The sequence below is a fragment of the Lepisma saccharinum genome, chromosome 12, assembly GCF_977018435.1.
Source record: "Lepisma saccharinum chromosome 12, izLepSacc3.1, whole genome shotgun sequence".
Classification (NCBI taxonomy): Eukaryota; Metazoa; Arthropoda; class Insecta; order Zygentoma; family Lepismatidae; genus Lepisma; species Lepisma saccharinum.
Genome location: NC_139240.1, coordinates 38,231,787 through 38,256,906, shown reverse-complemented (window position 1 = coordinate 38,256,906; position 25,120 = coordinate 38,231,787). Strand labels below are relative to the sequence as shown.

The following is a 25,120-nucleotide window of genomic DNA, read 5'->3' as shown; positions in this document are numbered from 1 at the left end:
TTAACAAGGAAACTTCGGTCACCGATTCAACTCGCGTAAAATAATTTCCCGAGAACGACCTGATGATACTCGAAAGCAACTGAAAGTTTTGTTCCAATGCGACTTGAAGAAAACAGGAAGAACACGTAAGCGAACAACAGAACCGAATTTCAACAGTGCAAAGGAAAACATACAATAACTGACACTGAGCTACATACATTTATCGAAAAACATACAACAATTCTGAAGAAAGAAAAACAGTACAGGAAAATACATGCAGAGTCTCTTTGAGAGTAGGATAAATGCTTGCCTGTTGTAAATAACAGCAGTCTCACACCAGTACATAACATTCGGCCCTCAATATGATTGATTGATTGATTGATTTGGTGTTTTAAGTCCACTTTATGCACAGCAAGGCTACTGGACCTAAAGTGAGATCCGAACCACTATGTGCCTACACCACGTATTGAATCCGGGGCCCCTTGATTACAAGGCGGCGATGCTACCACTGCGACATAGGGGAGGCCCTCAATATGACAACATGACATGACATAATATGACATTGTACGAGGCAATGTTTTCGGCAGACTATAGGTTTTGGATAGGGAGTGCTGAAGAAAATTAAGGGGTGCTTGCGCATCACTGCACACCAGGAACTGAACCCAGGTCTCCTCCATGGCAGTCAGATGCCCAACCGACTAGACAACAGCATCGGTCATGTCATTCCTTCACCTTCAGAAATTCACACTTGTTAGTTTCTGAATATTAGTAAGTCACTTTGTTGTTGTTTTAACAGTCAGACTTGATTTACATGTCTAATTAACAATTAAGCAGATTAACTTGATATGCAGATAGTTGACATGGGTAGACTGCAGCTAAGGATATTTAAGCTTGCTGGTTAGCATACTGAGAATATTCCAGATTTATTTTTTCTTTACTATTTAAAAAAAATGCAATCTACATCATGCCCTCCTCCTATTCCACCTTGATCTACAATGTACATATAAAAGTGTTGCTTAAACTGTAGGCCCTAATTTCTGGAGTATTGCAACAAGTTCAGCACTGCCACTTATTTTCCAGAGTTAACTTCAAAACACTTTACCAGAGTATTTTGCAAACTGAATAGTTCACCACTGTTGTGATGAGATATGGACTTTTGGTCATTCCTACAGGTTTTAAAAAAATAACATACACCTTATTTTATTCTCTGAATTAACAGAGATTCATGTTCCAAACATGAATTGTCAAAATTATAATGCAATAACTGAACTGAAAAAATATCCCCCCACATTACAGGTGCATGTCTCAAAATAAGTTTGTTTTATAAGAAAACAAAGCACTGGTACTTAATACTGTAGTCAATAAGATAATAAATATACTCGACTATACATGTGATTATCATCTGTCAACATAATAATTGCGTACAGGTGACACATGAATTATTGCACAGACATATATAATTCAAAAGTAACAATAATAATATTTCGAAAGTTGTACTATTTCAAGGACATACTGCATTTCTCCCAGCGACTTACACAAGAAAGCAGAACAATACAAATCCACAAAATACAAATTAACAATAATTATGTCACTAAAATTAACTACAAGCTTTGTTCCTTCCTGAAAAATTAAAATTATTTTGTCAAAAATCAAGTTAGGTTCAATGTAATCTCAACCTTCAATTGTAAAATTTCCTTGTACAAAACATAATATCAATTTCTAGCATAATATCAATGTTATAATATCTCTATAGGATGCTCGAAGCTTTGTTTTTATTAGGAAAGATTCACGTTTCATAAATTGCTTACAGAATAATTGCATTTTTCATGGGAGGCTTAACGAAGTTTAATACAACTACGAGAGATTCTTGAATGTTACCAATGGGCAGGACCAGATATGTAAACTTAGATACTCACAGATGAAAAAGATTTGCAGTTAGCTGTTTGAACTTTCAGCATACAGAAAGACAATACACAAAGTTCTATCAAAGAGCACCGACATTCATTTCAGCCTCTATATATTACACTGCACTGAAAGCCTAAACCATAAATACCTATACTTCATATCTTTATGGTGTGATTAGTTTTGCATGGACTTTATTACAAATATGTTTCCTGTGACTTAAATTATGATTAAAAAAAACAACATAGTTCATGATGTGTAGTATTACTTCTTAAAGCTTACATTCACTGGTCAATGAGAAGCTTAATAAATATTATCCTATATCAACAATTAGGAAATTAGGCAGCTTGATAGAAGCATGCTGAGGCAACATAGAAAACCTAACACAGGCCAAGAATCAAATACATGGCAACATCCTGCTATGCATTTCATGAAGTAAGGCAGAGCATGACTTTAAGTGTAACATTAAGTTACCATATGTACAGTGGGATCCAGAAGTATTGCTCGGCAAATTGTCCGACTTATTTCTCTCTTGTATCCTGTTTAATTAATTTTTACTTATGCTCATGTTGCCATCAGCCTATTCGGCGTTTTGTTCAAATTTTTGAAACTCTCCTTGCGTAAAATAAAGAGAGTAAACTTGGTGATGGACAATTTTGCTTCGTAATACTCATGGATCCCACTGTACAGTTTAATTTCCTCCCAGCCAGACTGTGCTACAGAATTATCCCTACACGAAGAGATTCGTTACAGGCTCTTTAAAATTGTAATTATATCAATTGTCTACGAGGGACATTCAAGTCAAACCGGACTTTTAATTTTACAGGTATAAGAATGTGTGCTGGCATGGCAGTACTACACACAGTAGAGAGATCGTTATCACGATGACAGACAACAATATTAACATTAAGTTTCTTGTGAACAAAGGTATAAAACCAATGGAGATCTACAGAAGATTTGAAGCTCATTGTGGCGATGAGATGGTCAGCTGCAGTAAGACATTTGAATGGTGTAAAAGGTTCAAAGATGGCTGTACGTCAGTGATGTTCCTGGTCGTGGTGGTTCCAGCCCACAGGCTGTCCTTGCTTTCTATGCCAAAGCTTTCCAGGCATTAGTTTAACACTGGTATAAGTGTATAAATGTAGCAGGGGAGTATGTCGAAAAATAAATGCAATTTCCACTCCTTGAAATTTGTTCTTTAATTTAATAAATTCAAAAGCCCCGGTTTGACTTGAATGCCCCTCATATATGCAAAAACCCTCCTTTTTTTTGTTTATGTCATGAGTTTCCTGGCACAATAGAAATTTACGTCAAGCTTCTTCTGTTCATATCTTGTACTATCTGCACTCAAAGAAAATATGCCTCAATATTTCCAATATATTCATATCAATTTTGTATCATACATATTTAAGAAAGAAAAGTAAGTATATTTTCATCCAAGGAAAGCAAGCAACAATGCAGGTGTTCCCAGCCACCTAGTTTTATGCCTCCAAGTGTAGCATGAAAACAAAAGCTCGAGCATCCTGTGTTAAAATCTCATTAGTCACTTTGTTCCGAAGTTTTCTGAACCTTGTCAATATTAATACACCCTCGGGCCACTTCCCCAAAATAAAGAGAACAAAATACTCATCCCACATCGCAGACAAACTTAACAATACAAAGAGGTAAAAACACATTCTTACAAGCCCACACTAGTAACATAGCAGGATCTCTAGCATGTAAAAAAAAAAGGATTAGTTACACCCATCCTGCTTATCTTCCTGTTAGCCTGTAGGTACCAAATGGTCACCTCGTAACGTGAGAACCAGAGCATTCTTCCATCGAAAGGTCCTTGCATATCCTTGCAGTCATCTCCTTTAAGGGCTCCAGTTCCTTCGGGCTGATAAGGTCAAATTCATGGACAAAGTAGTAAAAATGCTTGTAACAAGTGTTCACGTGTGGTTCCTGTATATATATAAAAAAGGAGGGTGGTAATAACAGTGTATGAATCAAATGGATGCTATTAATTGCTTATAGAAGTAAATGGATGATTCCATGCCAAATCAGGCACTGACCATTTTTGGCAACTGGTTTTGGCTATAAAACCACCTAAAAGATTATTGGATAAAAATCAAATTTGTCCCACTCTTACGGATTTTAAAATATCACTTATTTACAAAACATAACATAGTATTTTTAAATTATATATCTCTGGACAACTTGAATTTCATAACCATTTACATAGGTAGGTGTGTTAAGGATCATAGTTTACACTTCAAACATCAGTATTATTTAACAAACACCATCCAACAAACCATAATAGTGTAAAATGCTGAAGATGTTTTTATTTGATTTTGTGTGTACAATTTGCAGAACCCAGTCAATTCGCAAATTTACACTTCAGAAAACCTAGATATCATATCGTTAGATTTACGTCTGACCACCTAACAATGATGCTTAATCAATAATTTCATTATTAAATTGACAGATATTTATGTCACAGCTTCAAAACTTTCCAGTTTTTCATGTAGAAAACACGATGACTGGATTCAGCATTTATACCCCACCTGTCATCCAATCTCTCAACTTCAATATACATACATTCATTGGACTGAAATTTTCATTTTATACTTTCTACATGTAAGTCAATTCACTATTAGAGATAAACCTTTTGACAGTACTGTCATTGTTCAAATATGAATAGCAAAAGTTTTGGATATTATGAACTTCTACGTGGTCTGTCCAGAAAGTTCATGAACTTTTTTATTTCCTTCCCAATTCAATAATTGAATCTGAATGTATCTTGAACAGCTGAAAGCAGTCTGATCTATCTTAATTTGTTGTATTATGCTCATTTGTGTAAACACATGTTGATTGTATTTAGTGATTTTCTTTCAGACCGAAATGAGTGAGTCAGAGTAGCTGCGGATTTTTGTAAAATTCTGTGAAACTAGAAAAATATTTTACAGAGACACATCATATGTTAGATATAAGATTTGGAGATTTATCTTCAGAAACGCACAAGTGGTGGAAACATTTTAAAGAAGGCCGTACTGCTGTTGAAAATTATGCCCATTCTGGAAGACCATCAACGTTAAAAACTTGATGTATTGGTGGAGAAAATTAATGAAGGGATTCGTTCTAAACATCGTCTGACAATTCGTTATGTGGCTAAAGAGGTTAACATTTAAAAAAACTGCATGTCCTGAGATTCTGACTGAAATTTTGGGAATACGCCACCTCACGGTAAAATTTGTGCTATGGCTGTTTTCAGAGGATCAAAAACATACATGACTGTAAGAGTTTTTGGCCAAGAACTCGATGCCACTTGTTTCCCAACCTCCATATTCACCCAACTTTACCTCTGTTCCCCCCAAAAAAGTCCACTCTGATAGGATGCTGTTTTTAATCCACTAATGCCATTAAGGAAAGTTCGCTAGAGGAGCTGTGCAGCATCGCAAAAGAAGTGTTTCTTTACAGTGTATGTTAGATACACTGGTAGAAACACTGGATCAGGAGGTGACTTACTTTGAAGGAGACAAAACTGACTATCTTCTAATGTAAACAACTTATATCTGCAAAGTTCATGAACTTTCCAGACAGACCTTGTATATGTCTTCTAATTCATATTAAAATGTGGTGATTTTTTTTCCATGTAAGGGAAAAAAGATACTTTGCATAAGTGATGGTTTGCAATTGTGAGCAGACCGGACTGTGAACCATACTACATACTTCCATTCATTCTCAAATGTGGTTTTGCGTTTGATAACAATTTACAAACCCAGGGCAGGCCTCAGCTACTGGGTGGGTCCGCAGGGTGGCGGATAGAGGAACGGTCTGTAGATATTCAGACTAGGGGCATTGATAGCAAGACCAAAGTCCCCCCGAACTGAGGCAGCTAGGTTATCAGAGCGTGGTTCATGGCGAACAAGCACCGCCAATAAATCGGGGGTAGGAATTAGCCCAAAGGCTAAGGTAAGGAAAACCATGGGTAGAGAGTGCTCTGTAAGGAGTGGTGAAGCCAATTCCTCCAGTGGAATAAACCCAACACAAATCCCGGGCCTCCAGGTTGGGGGTTGAGCCATTGGGCTGACAACCCAATCCTTGAAAAAAATTGCCTGTTGTCCAGAAACCCAACAATGAGCCACGGATAAGGTATAAAACTAGACGACGAACGTGGCTACCAATTAAGGCAAATGATCTCAGGATGGTGACATGGAATGTGCAAACAATGCTACAGGCTGGCAAATTGTCAGAATTTGTTGATGAATTGAAGACTAAAATTGGTAAATGCTGTAAGTGCCACAAGAATTCAAACACCATTTTCCACGTTAAACAGTGAAATGTGACATGCCTTATAATGTGGTAAACGTGAAATGTGGCTGGTAGCCTTCAAAGTAGTTCAAAGGGCATGTAAAGAGGCACTAGTGTGAACATTCTTACGGGCTGATGTGCTGAACGATGCGATTTCCCAACACTTTCGTATGACCAATCAGCAGAGATAACACTCACCCATAGGTAAAATCATGCCTAATTTATTAAAAGTAAACTCATTTGCAATTATCTGGCACAACTAAGCCAGAAAAGCTGAAAAAACACTTTTGTTTATGCTTTTTAAGCAATTGATAACTCTGCCATCTGGTGGGAGAAAGTGGCAATTCTCCCAAAGACAAGGAAAGATCTCAAAGGACTCCAGCTGGCCAATGAGAAGCCGTCAAGGCTGTGACGTCACAGAGGAGACTTTCAGATGGCCTATTGTGTTCTGAGCTTGCTAGACAAGCTCACTTGTATTACAGACCCACCTGAGAGCAGGTCAGCTTGGAAGTTGCTGGTAAAATCCAGTGTGTGAATGGCCACCTGTGCCAGCAACAAAGGATACATAAAGGGAAAAGGGATCTAAGGTCCTGTTACAGTAAACACAGGCCTAAGTGTGTGTGACCAAGTGGGATATTGTGTCCACAAGTGCATTTAAGGATCCCAGTGAAAATTCAGCAAAATAGCGAGTTTTGTGTCCCTCATCCCATGTGGAAATCCAGACCACATGGTCGGCAGAACTGACGCCATAGAAGCATCCATAGGATATCAAAGAATATCCAAGTTGTTCTTAGCCATCCATCCAAGAAAAGCCAGGAAAACTCATTTATCACCCCCCAAAGCCTTTGTTACACCAAGGAAGCACATAATATTAATTTTTTAGTGTGGTGTACCACAAATTTGTCCATGTGTCGGGATGTGGCGATAAAGAGTGAAATAGCGTGTGTAAGGCCCCAGGTAGGATTGATATAGTGTGAAAACGGCTGATATGTAAGTACAAAATCTTTTGTATATCTTTTTTTGTGTCTTGTACAGTGAAGTGCTCATGTTTGGTGGCAGCTATGCCACAAGCGATGTTCTTTTCAATGAATAAATATGTTGTTTAAAGGTGTCTGACCTTCTATCATTTTAGTGAATCATAAGCCTATTAAGCCCTCCTCTAGTTACCGATTATTAAAGTTAGGCTAGTTCGTCTGTTGCTTAACAGATATCTCAGGGGATATCTGTTACTATACGGAACACCACACGTGGAATAGGGTCTGCATGTGGCCGCGTAAAGCGTGGTTCTCTTTTGTTTTTGCTGTTTTTGATATATTATATATTTAAAGTTAACCTTTTGTAAAACCAACTTTAAAGCAACATAGTATAGACAAAGCATACCCAATCAATAAAAACAATCCCCCCTTATACGAGATTATGAGACTCAGAGGTAGCAGATTCACTACAATGGATACAAGGTCAAAGTCACTAGAACGGCCAGCCGGCCATATGTCATCCCCCAGTGGTAGTGGAGACTCCCAACTAGCCTTAATTATTGCCATGCTCAAAGACCAAGGGCAAAAGATTGACAATCAGGGACAAAAAATTGATAGTCAGGGGCAAAAGATTGATAGTCAGGGACAAAAGCTTGACAGTCAGGGAAGGGAGATCATTCAGGCATCAGCAGAGATGCATAGGAAACTGGAGGCTGTTCGTATGGAGTTCCAGGCTAGACTGGACTCCATCCACAACGTAACGACAAAAACTTCCGAAGCATTGGTTAGGTCGGTATCATCAAATACTGACCGGATCAATAACGTAGAAATCAGATGTAACGAGCTGGAAAAACAGGTCAATAGGGACTATATCCAGCTATCTGAACAAGTTAGTGAATTGAGGGAAATAGTGCAAGGGGTAAATGGCACAGACAACCAGACCACTGTAGCACAACTCCTAGGCAGGTTAGATGCCCTGGAGGACACTTGCAGGGAAATTGCCCGCAGTGATAGTGCCATCGCCATAGAAGATAGAATTCTTGAGCGATTGAGGAGGGAGATGCAGAACTGTATGGTTGAAGAACCTAGTTCGCACAATAGCATCTCCGAGGGTCAGAGTGTTCCGCAGCCCACCCTTCCGCTATTAGACAATAGTGAGGAGGATCGGGCAACCGAACAGGCTAAAGATAGTGCAGCCCTCACGAAAATTTTGGCGTGCCTAGAGGGGTTGGAGAGGTATATTACTAAATCACCTGCTCCGGTAAACCCATGCACCAAGCCAAGTCCTCACCCAAGTAAAGAGTCTGCCATCGGAGCCACCAACCACTTGCACAAGGTTCCCGAAGTCACTAGCAGAGGTCCAATGTCAGATCATAGTAGTGGGTATTCCTCCCCCCAAAGGTACCATGCTTCACATAACTTCTCGGAATCCTCATCTGGAGGTTCGGACACAGCATTCCGAAGCCAACGGAAAAGGAAAAACCGAAGAAGGGGTAAAAGTGCACCCAGGGTTAGGTTCTCAGACCTAAAACAACTGCCCACGTTTAGCGGTCAGGGAAATAATCTGGCCTCTGATTTCTTACAAGAATTTGAGAGGGATCTTGATCTTCTAGAAATAGATCTAGAAGATGCCCTTAAAATAGTGTCGTATAGTCTGCGGGACGAGGCACGCCAGTGGTTCGAAAGGAAGGAACACAAGTTCCGATCGTATGTGAACTTTAAGAAACAGTTCCTGAAGTATTTTCAAGGTGATGGGTGGAGGGCTTCCTCATTATCAAAAGCCCTTCATGGCAGATATAATCCTAACCTACATAGATCAATGCATAAATATTTTTGGAAACAGGTGAAGATGTTTAGACTGGCCTTACCAGAAATTGCAGATCACCAGATTTTTACACATGTCATCCAACAGCTGCCACGTAGCTTAAGGGATCAGCTGGTCCTAGCCCCCTTTACCTCTTTACAGGCAGTGGCCAATTCCATACTCAGGTATGAAAGTGTACAGGAGCCACAAAACCCTGAGAGGGATAGCACAAGGCATGCACGACTTCCATATGGGAGAACCACCCCTCACGTCAACCAGACGTACGTGAGTCGTGGGAAGGATGACACAAGTGGTCCATCAGATCCCGATAAAGCATACAGTAACCAGTACAGGCGTAGGGATAAGAATAGGTTTAAGGAACCCATCAGCGGGAAAAAAGGTAAAGGACCAAGAAAGGGTATAGAACCCCAGGGTAGGAGTTCGTTAAGACCTCTCGGGTCCACAGAGCATATAGCTGAGGTGCATTCCGAAAGCCACAGTCAGGGAAACTAGATAGGCAACGTCCTGAAGTGGGGAGGGGCGATGCCGAACCTAGATTAAGCCTGATTACAAATCAGATAGACCATGTTCTGGTGAACAATAGACACACTACACCAGTAATAGATGTTAAAACATGCAGATGAGCTAACTGTGATAGTGACCATTTCGTAGTCAAATCTGTAATAAGACAACGATTGTCTAATGTAGGTAAAATTAAAGGAAAACAGAGTTTTGGATGGGATGTAGAAAAGTTACAGAAGGGCAGCTATAAAAGAACTTTTCAGGAAGACATACATCAGCAGCTACGTGATGGGAATGATACTAACAACATTGAGGAAATATGGAATGATATGAAGAAAATTCTATCTGAAACATCAGAAGAGATACTAGGACAAAGAAAGAGATCCGATAGAAAAGATTGGTATGGTTATGAGTGCAGAGCAATAGTAGAGAAGAAAAATGAGTTACGGAAAAAGCTGCTCCAAAGGGACACAAGATCATCCATGGATGAATAAAAAATGCTAGGAACGAAGCCACTAAACACTGTAAGAAGAAAAAGAAACAATGGATGGAGGAAAGAGTAAGGAAAATTGAGGAACATCAAACAGAGTGTAATACGAGACAAATGTACAAGGCTGTTAGAAATCTTAGTACTGAATATCAACCAAGGTTACACATATGTAAAGATAAAGATGGGAAGCTACTTACGGATCAAAGCAAGTGCCTGGAAAGATGGGCAAAATATTTTCAGGAGCTCTATAAATGTAAATTCACAGATTCTTTGGATGAAGACCAGCTGCAAGTCACAGAATGTGAGTTAGAAAGACCATCGTTCGACGAAGTGAAATGTGCAATATTGAAATAAAATAATAATAAAGCACCTGGAGAAGACTTGCTGCCCGCAGAGGTATTTAAGAACGGTGGAGATGTACTCTGGAGGAAAGTCCACCAGTTAGTTTGCATGATATGGGAAAAAGAGAAAATACCCAGTAGTTGGGACATATGGCGTTATCTTTCCCATCCATAAAAAAGGCGATAAAATGAATTGCGGTAACTACAGGGGAATAACCCTGCTAAATATTGGATACAAAATATTCTCCAATATTCTGTACATGAGAGCATCTAAAATAGCAGAAAAAAATGCTAGGGGAATATCAGTGTGGATTCCGTTCAAACAGATCTACTATAGATCACATCACCATAAACCAAATTATGGAAAAGTTCTATGAACATAATATAGATCTGCACCTTCTATTTAGACTACCAGCAGGCATTTGGTAGCTTGCACAGAGCAGGGATTACTAAGGTATTAAAGAAAGTAGGATTCCCTGATAAATTAATAAGACTGATTAAAATTACTTTAGAAAATACAACAGCTGGAGTCATGGTGCAGGGTGAAGTCTCACAAACTATTAAAATAGAAACAGGGGTGAGACATGGGGATGTGCTGTACACTTTAATTTTTATTATTGTGCTACATGATATTATCGGTGCACTACAAAAACGGGGGAGCATATTCTACAAAACAACTCAGATACTTGCTTATGCTGATGATATTGTGATAATATCATGGACGCTTGCAGATCTTAAAGGCACTTTCTTAAAGATAGATAGCAAATGCAGAGAAACTGGACTCTAAATTAATGAAACCAAAACGAGATACACGAGAATGTCCAGATCGCCAACCAGACGAAATCCTGTGGTTCTGAATGTAGTCACATACTGTTTTGAAGGAGTTTCCACTTTTATTTACCTTGGAGCCCTTCTACATAACAATACAGAAAAAGAGACAGTTAACCACAGGATCCAGGCTGGAAACAGACAATATTAGGCACAGAATTATTCAAGTCCAAAAGCCTCTCCAAGAAGACAAAATTAAGACTATATAGGACACTCATCAGACCGGTGATAGCTTATGGTGCAGAATCCTGGAAACGCATCCAAAGCAGAAAGTAAGGTAATGTGCTTTGAAAGAAAAATCTTACAAAAGATTTTTGGCTCCATTAAGAATGAAGATGGATCCTATAAAATTAGGAATAACATGGAGCTAGAAGAGTTGATCCAACATGGACATGTAGGGAGATATATCAAATCACAACGTTTAAGATGGGCAGGACATCTGATGAGAATGGAGGAGGACAGGTTATCACGATTGGTATTAAACCAGGAACTATAGGGATGGATCGATGTGGTTGAGAATGATTTGAAAAGGATGAATGTACTTAATTGGAAGAATGTAGCTCAAGACAGGACAAGGTGGAGGAAGATTGTTTGGGATGCCAGAGCCCACCAAGGGCTGTTGTGCAACAGAAGAAAAGAGGAGAAGAACAATTTACAACTGAATGAATACAACACCACACATTTAACCCCATACACTATTGCTTCTTTCCAAGGAACATTCAGGAATTTCAATTTTCATTTCTGAATGTTCTCTGGATGTGATGGTAAATAAGAAAGAAATGGGACTGTACATAAAAAAAGAAATAATATAGCAATATACAACCACCTTGTTATCTCGTTATTTCTCTTGCAGGTCGAGAAGAGTGCAGATCAGTTTCCCTACATGGATTTTTAGCTTTTTAACACATTGGGGTCTCACTACGGGCATAGCCCGCAGGGCACTTAAAGTCGATGTGGACGAATGACGGGCTTAGCCCTGCCTGCAGTATGCAATCGCTTTGCCGATTAACTACGGGCTATGTTCGTACTTCGTCTCATGTGCGTGTTCATTCAAGCCGCTCTGTTGAAATTCCGACCGCTAGGTGATTCATGTGTTGCTATTTTTATCTCGCATGTGGTACTGTTTGTGTTCGGGTTGATGTACCTTGCATTGTTTAGAAAGCGTCGTTAGATCCAGACTGCATAGCAGAAATTCCGCCTCAGAGTTTGAAGTTAGCGACGATTTTGATGATGCAGATGAATTTGAAGATTTGGAAGGTAGGTTATATTCGTAATAATTAATTGTTGACAATATAAACAGTGTTGCAAACTCTAGTATTTTATGAATGAAATGAGAAGAGGTAATTTTTTGGGTCTATTCATCTTGCCTCTTGCTTGATTCTCCTACATGCACTGATGTATTTTTAGTTTTTTCCATTTATTATTTTGTATAGTGTATATCAAATGAAAATTTATTTTATTTATTTAGTTTATTTATTTATTTGTTTAATTTTTACAGATGACGCAGAACCAACTGATACATCGTCTGGTCCTGTTCTGCAGCCACTTTTGATACAAAAGCTAATTACTTGTAATTTGTAATTATTTTTGTAATTATTTTTTGTTATGTGCACATAAGAAGTATTCTTATGCAAGATTCAAAAGATGTATTGATAGTTTATGTAGTTAATTATTGAAATTTCCAGATTACGAACTTAAAATATCTCTATATTAACATTTGTTACAATGTTGTACTTTTTTCCTCCTTCACAAAACATTGCTGAAAAAAATATTCAAAAATGTCTGAAAATGAAAATAAAATTTAACACATTTTCATTCCTTGAAAAGAGGAAGTTTTGTAGATTTAAGAAATGTGTGGTAGATAAAAATAAATTAAAAATATTTTTCTATGGTTTTTTTTAAAAACAACGAAAAACCGCAGTCCAGAGGTAAAAATGCCGTATTATGAGACCAGACCCGAATGTGTTAAACATTACACAGTTTCATTTAAAGTTTCAAAACCAGTCAAAATTAGTAATTTTCATTCTCTTATTAGTTGAACATGAAAAACATGTTAAATAACTCTTGAAAAGAGACTGACTTGCCAAAAAACCTTTTTTGTGCAACGTTTTTGTCACTTTACTTTTCCTACATATTATAACAAGTTAAAATTTGTACATCATGATTTCTTCCACGCAAAACTAGTTTTTATACATTCTCCTACTTATTCTAGTATGTTGCTAATAGGTTTATAATCGATACATTGTGATTGTCTCGATTTCACAACTCATGACAAATATGCCACACATGCAGCAAGACAGCATTATAAATATGAACAAACATAAGCTGACTCACAAAGCAAAACAAGGCGGTACCATTTTTGCTCTAAAATTTCTGTGAAAGTGGTATTTAGTAATTTTTGAAAAACAAAAAATGTAAACAACTTATGACAATTTGTTCTACATATAGTAGTGAACTAGATGTAGTCAATTATGATTACTTACAGCACCTATGGCCACAATCCTGTCGAAGTGGTGAATGTAAACATGGACAAACACCCTGAAGAGGCGAGTAAGGATCTTTCTACACAAACTCAGGAAGGTCTTGGGAAATGGAACATCTGCAATTTGATATCAAGCCACATTACATGTATGCAGTTTCAGCTAATGTTACAAATTTACTACTATTTTTATTCAAGATTTAAAATCACAGCAGGTTCATCCTAGCTTTGAATACTAATGGGATCTGTACATGTATTGGCTAAACCAGGGGTACCAAAACTTTCTCGTTTCATGGTGCCCTTAGTTAGAATGTAGGCCTTTCTAACACTTGCAACGCTCAGTGAGGTTAAGTTGCTTGCGTCAAGTTAAAAAGTAGACACATATTTCAAATTCAGAATCATTTTTTTATGTAAAAAGTACAAAATAAACACATATTCAGAATAAGTGTCATTTCAGCGAAAATATTGGAAAATTCCTGTAACCAGCCACGGCACCCTCAGGGCACCACTTTGAGAACCACTGGGCTAAACTTTTTTTTTTACTTCTTCAACGAGTGTGTAAGTGCGAGTTGTCACTGTGCTTAATTTGTAAACAGCAGTGTTACCAACTTTTGCACATATTGAGTTTCACGTGTGGTGACCTGTTTTTTGGCTGGGCCTTTTATTTTTCAGCAACTACTATCAATCTCTGCCAGGAGTATAAAACAATATCCAGCAATCTCTATTGGCAGAAATATTAAACGCACAAGTAGTAAAATTAATCTCCATAAATACTAGGTTTATTATTTTTTTTATCTCTTGTTGAAAATTACGGGGTTCACAAATACAAATGTCTTCATAATTTGGTACACAAGCAAAATCAGCTTCCAAAATGTCATTTTCAGTAAGAAACACATTTTTGATTGATTGAACGATTGAATTTGAAATTTTGGCTGCATCAGCACTTAGGCTATATTGCACCCATCACATCACAGCCTTTTACCATAACTAAAATATCGTAACTGTGATGTGAGAAGGACTAAAATATTCTTACCTGGGTTAAAAGCTGAGGCTGTAAAGGGGCACTCAGCATACATAAGGACAAAATACACACAGTCCTACAGACAATTATACTGACTGTCAGTCCAGACACCAGAGCCTCGTTAGTCTGCAAAATGCAGTCCAGGGTGTATTATGTGGAAGTGAGGTTGACAATTGGGTGTACTATGTGGATGAGTCACCCCTTACACCCCAAGAAACAAGTTTGTATTTACTGGAATCAAAATGCATAATCACATCTCAAACTGCTTTACGACGAACAAACTACATTAAGTTTACCATCATCTTAATGCACATATATAAACTTCATTTTTTTGTTAGTCATGAAAGCCTAGTAGAATTATGTTTTGTGGCGTATCTACTACTTTAATGCTAACTAGCTCTTAGGGCTAACATGATAAAAAATTGCATAAAAAAAGACAACTTCAAATTCAATACTCTTCCAAAAATTTTTCAAGAATTATACATTTCCAATCTACAGGGCACACTGAAGAAAAAATTTAAATGACCAGAGTGACAAAACTCACCTGTCGTCACTGGAAAGAGATTCTCGTTATTGATTTGTGATTCCACCCAGTCCATGAGTAGGCTTACATACTGAGGAGCAGGTAGGGGAGTCGGCTTCTTGTATTTGTGACCGTCAGCCCACAGGTACTCAAACTTTGGCCCTCCAGACATTGTCGGACATGACTGGTCTGTGCAGTTCTCATTCACTGTCCCATAAATCAGATTGATCCGATTGAAAAAGTCCACAACTGGAAAAAATATATATATATATATGCACAGGTTACAAATGAGCATTACGCATATGGTTGAGTAACATATTACAATGGTGCGTTTTACTCACTATCAATTCAAATAAAAATATATAAATAACTTACGTGAGCGAGTAGGAATGTTTCAAAATGACGTTTCGCAAGTCTGTACTACTTCCTTCGTCAGGTAATAAAATCAAAAAACTTTAGGTGCCAAACATGGTATCGCGTTGTTAAATCGTAAGTTGAGGATTCAGGTTGAGGATAGAAAAGGTAAAAACTTACGGTGACAGCACAAAAACTCCGATGGAAGTCTTTGCTGGTTAACAGTTCCCTATGTTAAAAACAAAAAACCCAACTAAAACAAATAAAAATCGAAGACCTATTACAGTCCCCTAGTGAGTTCCATCAGTGTTGGGAGGCACACATGGACTGTGAGCGCTCCTATCCTGCGTGGAAGGTGAAATTTCCCCTCCAGCATTCCCCTCTTATTATCTTATATATATTTTTATTTGGTTGAGTAAGGCTACAATATTGTGAGAAAGTTAAACAGGGGATTTTTTGGGGGAACTCGTCAAAACAACTAATAGGATTATAGGAGCAGCATGAAAGGGCCCGACTGCTACTATTGTAAACTATTTTGTTCCTTCTTTTGCCTTTCAGTCCCATACTGTGGCCTTTGGCTCTAAGGCAACAGACTTTAGGTTTACAAAATAGAATATGCATCAGACTTTAGGTTTACAAAATAGAATGTGCATCAGACTTTAGGTTTACAAAATAGAATGTGCATCAGACTTTAGGTTTACAAAATAGACTGTGCATCAGACTTTGGGTTTACAAAATAGAATGTGCATAAAACTTTAGGTTTACAAAATAGAATGTGCATCAGACTCTAGGTTTACAAAATAGAATGTGCACTGGTTCCACCTGGGAGGAGGTTTCGGCCAGTGCATAGTACTGGTGACCACCCACTGTCGTAATGGAATGGAATGAATTCATTTATTTTCTGCCAATTTTGGCTAATTGCAAAGCAGTGGTTCCCAAAGTGGTCGTCGAGGTGCCCTGGCTTACAAGGCAAAATGTTCCAATATTTTCACTGAAATTACAGTTATTTCAAATTTGTGATCGTTTAGTACTTTTTACATATAAAATGCTTCTGGATTTGAAGTGTTTTTATATCTTAACTTAAGGCAAGCAACGTAACCACACTAACTGAGCATTGAAAGTGTTAGATAGGCCTACATTCTGACTTGGACACCACAGAAAAATCTTGAAACACTGAGGACCGTGAAATGAAATATTTTGGGAACCTTGCTATAGAGTATTATACTGGTCTTGGGTCCAGACTGCAGAACCTTGTTAGCCTGCAAAATATAGTCCAGGCACGGACGTCAGCAGGATTTTTTTCCCCGGGTAGGGCAAAAGAAACATATTTTCGATATGTAGGCCCTGATCCTCAAGGGTTGTTGGACCATGGGTTATTATTAGGGGCATGCATATTTCGTTTTTGACGAAAAAACGAAATTTGAAAACACACATTGTAGTGTTAATTTTTTATGTTTTTGAAAGGTGAGAGATGCATTTTGTGACCACATTTTGTCACGAAATAATGCGAAATGAACTGTAAAAAGCGAAATTAACTCTTAAACATGAAATTCAGGATTTATTCACCGACGCGACACCTTCTGAGGTCTGAATTATCCTGAGAGTTATGCAATTCCCGGAAAATTGATTAATTCTGATGTTAATATTGGAGAATCAAAAATGGACTCCTTTACACAGAAATAAACTTAATACTCTGATAACTTCATAAATGTGCGATTAGAAGTGAAATGTTAATTCTGTGGAATAAATGTAGTTTTTAAATCAAATTTAGGATTATATTCACAATTTTAAAACCATTATGTCTTTTTATATACCACTTTTCATCCATTTTTTCACCGCTATAACACCGATATTTTATATTATTTACCGCTTTTGAACCCGAAATTGACTCAGTTTTTGTACCGAAATTTTGCTTTTTTATTTACCAAAAATATGTGGCTCTAGTTATTATTTTACCCTTCACTGTTGGAGATGCTGCAAACATACAGACTACAAAAACCTGAAGTTGCGAATTACCTTGTATATGTATTAACATTGCTTCATTACATTACAATCAGGATGAATGGATAAATTTATGAACAGACAATCTCAAAGGAACACCCAAGGTGGGGACTTTAATCTGAACCCTTAAAACTAAAATAACATTTTCATATGGAGTCTCAAAAAGATCAGGGCAGGGACTAAAAAAAAATGACTGTCCTAACTAAATCAGATGTCTGGTAGTCCCTGGGTTGAGTTGATACCACAGTCACTAAATTCCTGCTGGTAATTAAACATTGTGAACTTTTAAAAATAATTTCTCTTGTAGTGTACGGTTATTACAAGCATAAAAAAACAGTTTTTCGTTGTGACGTTTCAGGAGAATACACGCTGCATTCATCAGACATTTATTTTTAGTTTGACTAAAGATACAGTTGTTACATTGTTGTAATATAACATAACTGTTAAAAAAAAGCAGTCTGTTTATTTTTATTTCAGATAAAAATTTTGATCACATTATTTTTATTAAAATATATATATATTATGAATCCCAAATATCATCAGGCAATTCGAAATCATCATTGCTTTCACAGAGCTTCTTGATGTTTTCCGTTACATTAAAATTTAAAGATGGTGGCTTACTCCACTTATGAAAAAGAAAACTCCATAGTGGGTCTATGTTACCATTTTCATTATTTAATTTATTCCAATGTTCTTCTGCAATGAACGAAGCTTCCCAAACATTCATATCAGTAGCGAAGCGTAGTCTTACGAAGGAGGCAAGCAATGTTTCAGTACAACAAAACATGTAGTACAACGACATGCCGAGGGGAAAGATTCAAGGTTTATAGCCTCATTTACCCAGTCGCTGGATTTGTCAAAATATCGTAATAAAGTGACTGTACTAAAAATAAACCATATGATCCGCAAACGTCACATTTACTTTTTTAAAAAAATCCAGGTAACGTTATTCATATGATATTAAACGTTTTGCATATGCGAACTTTCCGCATACGACTAAAGGGAGACGGAATTTCTTACTTACTTATTAGTACCTTTATTTGTTCATTATTATTTAATATGGTCAAACGGTGACCAAACCGATTTAGATAAAAAAAAATGGGAATCATTTGTTTATTTTACGCTGCATGATGTAATTTAGTATTTTTGGGCACCCTAAAACCGCATTGGAGTAACTTAAACACTAAATAAAAAGTTAAACACAAACAATAAAAAATTCATTTCAAAGCAAAGAAACACATGCATAGACGATGTACTCACCACAATAAATTTCAAACTCTTGGTGTTGGTCGACCCCCTTCCACGATTTTCATTTTAACACTTATCTCTCTCGAGCTAAACGAAGCAATTTTCAATTGCTCAATAATACACCCGCACTTCACATCAACCGTTCCTAAATACGCGTTCATTCCGATAAATTCACAGCACAAAACACGAAGCAACAAACACTCACACTATCCCACGCGCTTTCCACAACTGCAAATACAAGCATCCACACAAGATCAAATTGAAAATCTCTGAAACAACAGAAAGTGATACCAACCTATTTCCTTAATTTTATCCGTCACAAAGGAAAGATATATCAGTTTGGAGATAAAAATTACGCGGAAGAATCAGAATCATTTCAGCAGAACGAGTATGTACATTAATATTTAAGTAATAAAGTGTCATTCAATGGCGTGCCCGGGGTGAAGGGGGGGGGGGTGGATGGTAGACATAACCCCCTTTTGGCCCAGTATATCTAAGAAAAAACGTCAAAGGAAGGAAAAGATGACAAAATGTGGACCGTAAAAAGACCCTGGGAACACCACTTGCGTCATAATAATAGAACTTAAAACATATTCGGGCCTCCCCGATGCGCAGTGGTAGTGTCGTCGCCTTGTAATCAAGGGGTTCTGGGTTCGATACCCGGTGGAGGCACAAGTGTTTCAGATCCCATTTTAAACTGTAGGTCCAGTCCCGATTAGCCTTACTGTGCATAAAGTGGACTTAAAACAACAAATCAATCAATCAATCAATCATTAAAACATATTCTTGTGCTCATAAAATGCAGAATGTATACGATTTACTTCTATGCCATGTACAAATATCAGTAGATAGTTCTTTCTCAGATAGCTTTATTTTCACCCCAAGTTTTATTCAAAAGCAGTCAATTTATTGATTGTAAAATTTGTGAAAGAGCTCACTTGAATTACTGCGTAAATAATTTGGCAGTTGCAAACACTGGTAGTGGTCATCACTTCTGGCGTAATTTGAGCTGGACCGACCAGGAAGCAGGGTGCGGGACCAAGGTCCGTCCAATCTTCCCTCCCTCCCTGAGAAAACTCTTCACGGGGGTGCAGAAATTCCACTGCCCCAACTCCCAATGTCAACTTTTTTTACGCGTTTTATATTTCGCGAAATCTAAAATAATTTGTAATATAATATGATATATATGGAATTTAGAACAGTGATAATAACTTCTTTTAGTTATTTTATGACTAACAATTATTATTATATTTGCGATCTTGTTTACGTGTTCATGAAGACAAATATTCGTTACTAGTTTTTTGCTGGCAACGTACCCATAGATGAATCCTTCTGCTTTCGGTTGAACTCGGCTATTTTCGGGAATCACGCAAGCTCGGAAAGCACAGCTTTTTGTAGAAGCTTTGTGGACGGGTTCCACCAAAATTTCACGCTTCGCCATGTGACTCCTTCGGAGGCCTTATTTTCCCGCAGAACGGCTGCAAGCATTGAGGCTGGTGCTTGCTACAGAGCTGCTGGGGGAGTTTGCGGCCGCATTTTTTCGCGAAATCGAGTGCGATGGAAACTAAATACGGTTAGAACATTAAGTACATTAAATGATATTCGAATTATGCAAGCAGTGCTTGCATTGCTTGTACTATATCTTCGCCTCTGATTCATATCTATGTTTCCCACTACTCCTTTTATAACCCTTCTCTTTTCAATCAAATGTTTCTCTTCGATGATGTGAGCTGATAAACCTGTTCTTGGGTTTAGATTTATAATGTCCAAACCGTGTTCGTGCCATCTTATTGCCTTTTTCCTTGCTGTTTGTCCTACATAATCCTTTGTCCTACATGGGGCTATCCTGTGGTTTCCACATCTGCTAGAGATTTTCTCATTTTATATTCATAAAATGTACATTCCAAACTTCTTGGTGATCTAAAAACAATTTTGAAATGAAATCTTCTAAAAATTTTTGCAATTTTATGTGAGAATCCCTTGTGGAATGGAATGCACACAAATTTATTTTAAACAGATTTTTCATCTTTGTCTGTATTTCTCTTTTTCTTTAGTTTTCTTGCGACTTATTTTATGATTTGGTTTATTCCGTTATTGTGAAAGCCATTTTCTTTTGCTATATTAAAAGCCTTTTTTCTTCATTTTTGATATCCTTATTATTAGAACATAGTATTATTATATATATATTTATATATTAGACAAAAATAAATGTCTGATGAAGGGAGTGTGTGTTCTGAAATGTCACAACGAAAAACCATTTTTATGCTTGTCATAACTGTAGACTACAAGAAAAATAATTCTAGAACGCAAGCAATACATACAAACAAGAAAAACTATTTTAAAAATTGTTGTGTTCATTTTTTCTGGCAATGCATGGTAACTGGTTCATGTTAGCAAAAAAGTATAGGTTTAGTATGTATGAACATGCAATCATGTATGAATATACTGTGACATTTTTCATGTTTTCACGTTATACGGTGTGTGTGTCACCTTTCACCATAACAAACCTACTTATGAAGGGAACCAGAACTTTTTTTTTACATATTATTCACTGTGAAAATGCTTACGAGTCATTCCATGTGAAATCAACACAGCCCACAACCTGACCATCTCCGATTTTCATGAAATTTGGGGAGTTGATACTATCCATGGAACGTAGTAACTGTGAAAAGTTTGACTCCCATGCGTCTTGTAATTATGAAATTATTGAAGGTCAAAGCTAGCAGAAATTGCCCTTTCTGAGCCCATTTAGCTATACTAAGGCTCTGTCAGAAAGGTACAAAGTACAGACATGAAGTATGGTCTTGGCGGAAGTGACATCACCTAGTATAGTTCGAAAGTGCCAAGAACAGAAGCACGCAAGTGCACAACTCGCAGTGCAAATGGTTGGTGACTAGGTCACGTGGTTTCCGCACTCATTGTTTATTTGTTTAAAATCACGGAGGTAGAAAGCCAGCGACACATTATGGGCCAGCAAGTTGTTGGTTATACAGAGCATTCCCTGACATTCGCTACGAGGTTCTTCTAATGTGTGGAAATGTATGTGTACGAACATTTGAAAATGTTATGTGATTTCTATGGTGAAAAATAAGTGTTTAAAATGCGAGAAAAACAACGACTACTCAGTTTTACCTACTGATCGTATTTGACACTGCAGTCGAAGTGCAATTCGAAAGACTTTCACTTCCAGTCCACGACTTGAAGACCGCACTCCAAGATCATACTCGGAGGATGCTCGCTTCAAGTATGGTCTTGCACCTTTCGGACACGGCCTAAATGTGCTGTAACTCCGCCCCAATTGGGCCTAGGAAGCTCAAAAAAAGTTTATTGTACAGGAAATTGAACACGCTTTCCAATGATATGTAACAAGTCAACATTTGAATAAAAATAAAATTTTGTCACGTCACCTTAACCTTTGACCTTGAATATCTCAAAACATGTCATCGCCAAAAATCGTGACAAATACATATTTCGTCCCTCATGTCATACTCTAAAATATAACAAAAAATCTTTCTGGGACTGCAATGGGATCAGAAGATACAAAATAATATGTGTAACTATGTGACTGATAAAAGCCTCATTACAATGTACTAGGGTGAGTCAAAGGTTTCTTAACACCCCCTATAAAATGTAAAGGAGTTATGATCACTATGATTATTCATGATAGAAAGATGTTAGGCCCAGGGAAAACCATAGTTGTGCGTGTCAAGCAGAGGTCCGCCATACTGACATCAACTCAAACATTTTCAATGGAGACGGGGTGATGTGATATGTTAAATCAGGCTAGAATTTCACGAGAAATGCAGTGGTGAATTCTAAATGCATTCCTTATATAACTGTACAACTTATAAAAATCATTACACATCTGTCATGACCCAAGTCATTATTTGCACTTGTGGATTCTGATGATTTCAAAAAGTGTTTAAATTCAGTCTATGACATATACCTCCTGTAAAAGATTCCCATGTACACAGCATTTGCGTTTACTCAACATTTGCTAGACCTGATTACCTGGATAAGCATACTTCCCACACTGCTCTGTACAAGAAGGACAACATAAATATGTTTTACAAAGAAAAACAAAGTATATACCATGAACAGCAATCCAGTCATTTAGATCTTCTCCTGGAGGTAGTTTGACAACTTGTCTCAAATTAATTCCTGAACTTAAAGATGCCTGTGCGTGCTTGTGAAGTGAATACCGTAGGGTACCAGGCTCGAACTTCTTCTTTGGACGAAAAGTCTGTAATAAAAAATTTAATATATATATATATATATATATATATATATATATATATATATATATATATATATATATATATATATATATATATATATATATATATATATATTAAAGAACAGTCTGCATCCATTATAATGTAACTTTCTGGGTAACAGTTCCATATATCGGAAACACATTTCTTCATTTTTACAGAAGAAACTACTTACGGAAATGAGTTTCTGCAAGCTTTCCAACGTTCGTCGAGGTATTTTCTTTCATCTTGGATTATATTTGACCGGGAAATCATATATTTTTCAAGAAAAATAACTCACCGACGCACAATTGCCACTGATTTCGCTACGTGAACTGCATGCTGCGTACATTTGATGACATAAGTCCCTGTCAGTGTTTCCAACCCCTTCTTTCCACTATGCTTGCCTAACTAACCAAAACTAAACTAACCTTATCGGAAATGGTTCGTGGGGCTATCCGTGCATAATGTAAAATTTTCACGTGACAACCACGATAGCAGGTATTTTTTGGTGAAGAAAGTTCGAAACACTGCATACCCACAACTTGAGTCAAAATGTGCCCGCCATATTGTGTGTTATACAAGCGAAGAAAGGAATAAAAAAAATCACTCTGTATGTGAAGAACTGTGTTCGTTTTCGTGTAGAAAGCATAACGGCACCTTGAACTATGTTCCGCAATACATAATTGGTAAGTACGAAGCACAAAATATCCGATTTTAACGTGTTTCCGATATACAGAACTGTTACTACTTTGTGACTATAGTGTGTTCCATAATTTCCACCTCAAACCTTGATCACTAATAGCACCAAGTTTCTATAAGTCTTCTCTCTCAAAAGAAAATCTGTAGTACTTTCTGACTGGGGATGTTTTTTTTTTTTTAGAATAGGTGTGTGTGGTTCAAGATGAAGATAGTGAAGGAGGGGGAGGATGCTTACAAAAATTATCCTACCTGAGAAATGTTATCCCACCACTTTCAGCAGCAGATAAAACAATGGATAAATAATACTCCGGTAAAAATTTACTATCCTTCGGACACCTCTAATTTTTTCGTTTTGTCAATTTTTGACATTCGTACTTACGTATCTGCTTCGCGGAACATTCCTGAAGGTGTATCAACGTTGTTTTGATTAATTGCAATTTTTCCATTACCAGTATGTCTTTCTGATAGGCCTTTTCGCTTGCCTGAGACGAACTAACCTAACCACGCACCAATGGTTTGTAGGGCTAGCGCCAATGGTTCGCAATTATTTCCAATTTCTAGATCCTGATACTAACACGACACTAAATTTTAACTCTGTTTCCTAACCTAAAAAAAACTGACCTATCCACGCAACAATGGTTCGTGGGGCTAGCTATTCTCCGTCGGAGAATTAATTTTCAACAAACAACATGAATTTCAGCTATGAAACATTCCCACATCACACAAAACACCTTCCCGATGTTCGACAATGCTACAGGAACTTATTACGGTAAGTAGTTTCTTCTGTAAAAATAAATAAATGTGTCCGAAGGATAGTAAACAAGTACCTAAAAGCTGTTTTCATATATTTTCACCACGCCCCCTGTGAATTAAGGCATCCATATGCGGTGTTACGCATTATTAATCTACCTCGAAAAATATGTCTAAAATAGGATCACTTAACTAACAAAAATTTTCGTAATTGGGCATCTAAAATTTTAAAAACATCAATTTACAGGATATTACTTTTGCTATGAAGGGTTTATTTTTAAAAATTGTTTACACAGTAGCAGGAACGTGCGTTGCAAACATTTTACTATAAATCACTACTAATTTATGTCTCTTTACTACTATTCCATTTTGCTTGTCTTATTCAACATATTCAACAAAAAATTACAGGAAGTAGACGCAGAAAACTGATTATAATATGGATACAGGAAGTGTGAAAGTAAATGTATAACTATTCACGCATTTTTTACTGCGTAATCAAGACTGAATGGTAGTAATTTCTTTTTTCACTTAATGTGCTAAAATTTAATATTTCGAACAAAAAAGTGTCGCACTTTTCCTTTTTGAAAGAACTCCATGAATCCAGTCAATGCCATTCCCCGTCTTCCGTCTCCGTCGCTTTACCGCAACTGGTCTCA

At 37.2% G+C, this 25,120-nt stretch overlaps 1 protein-coding gene across 1 annotated transcript; it reads right to left on the bottom strand.

The window, feature by feature from the left end:
• Positions 1-772: 772 nt before the first annotated feature.
• Positions 773-25,120, bottom strand: Mob3 (MOB kinase activator 3). Its single transcript, XM_083132128.1, has 5 exons — positions 25,037-25,120; positions 22,852-23,002; positions 15,178-15,405; positions 13,617-13,732; positions 773-3,825 (listed from the first exon to the last, which is right to left on the bottom strand). Exons 1-5 carry the CDS (start codon positions 25,076-25,078, stop codon positions 3,667-3,669), a joined length of 696 nt encoding a protein of 231 aa, XP_082988254.1. The 5' UTR covers positions 25,079-25,120; the 3' UTR covers positions 773-3,666.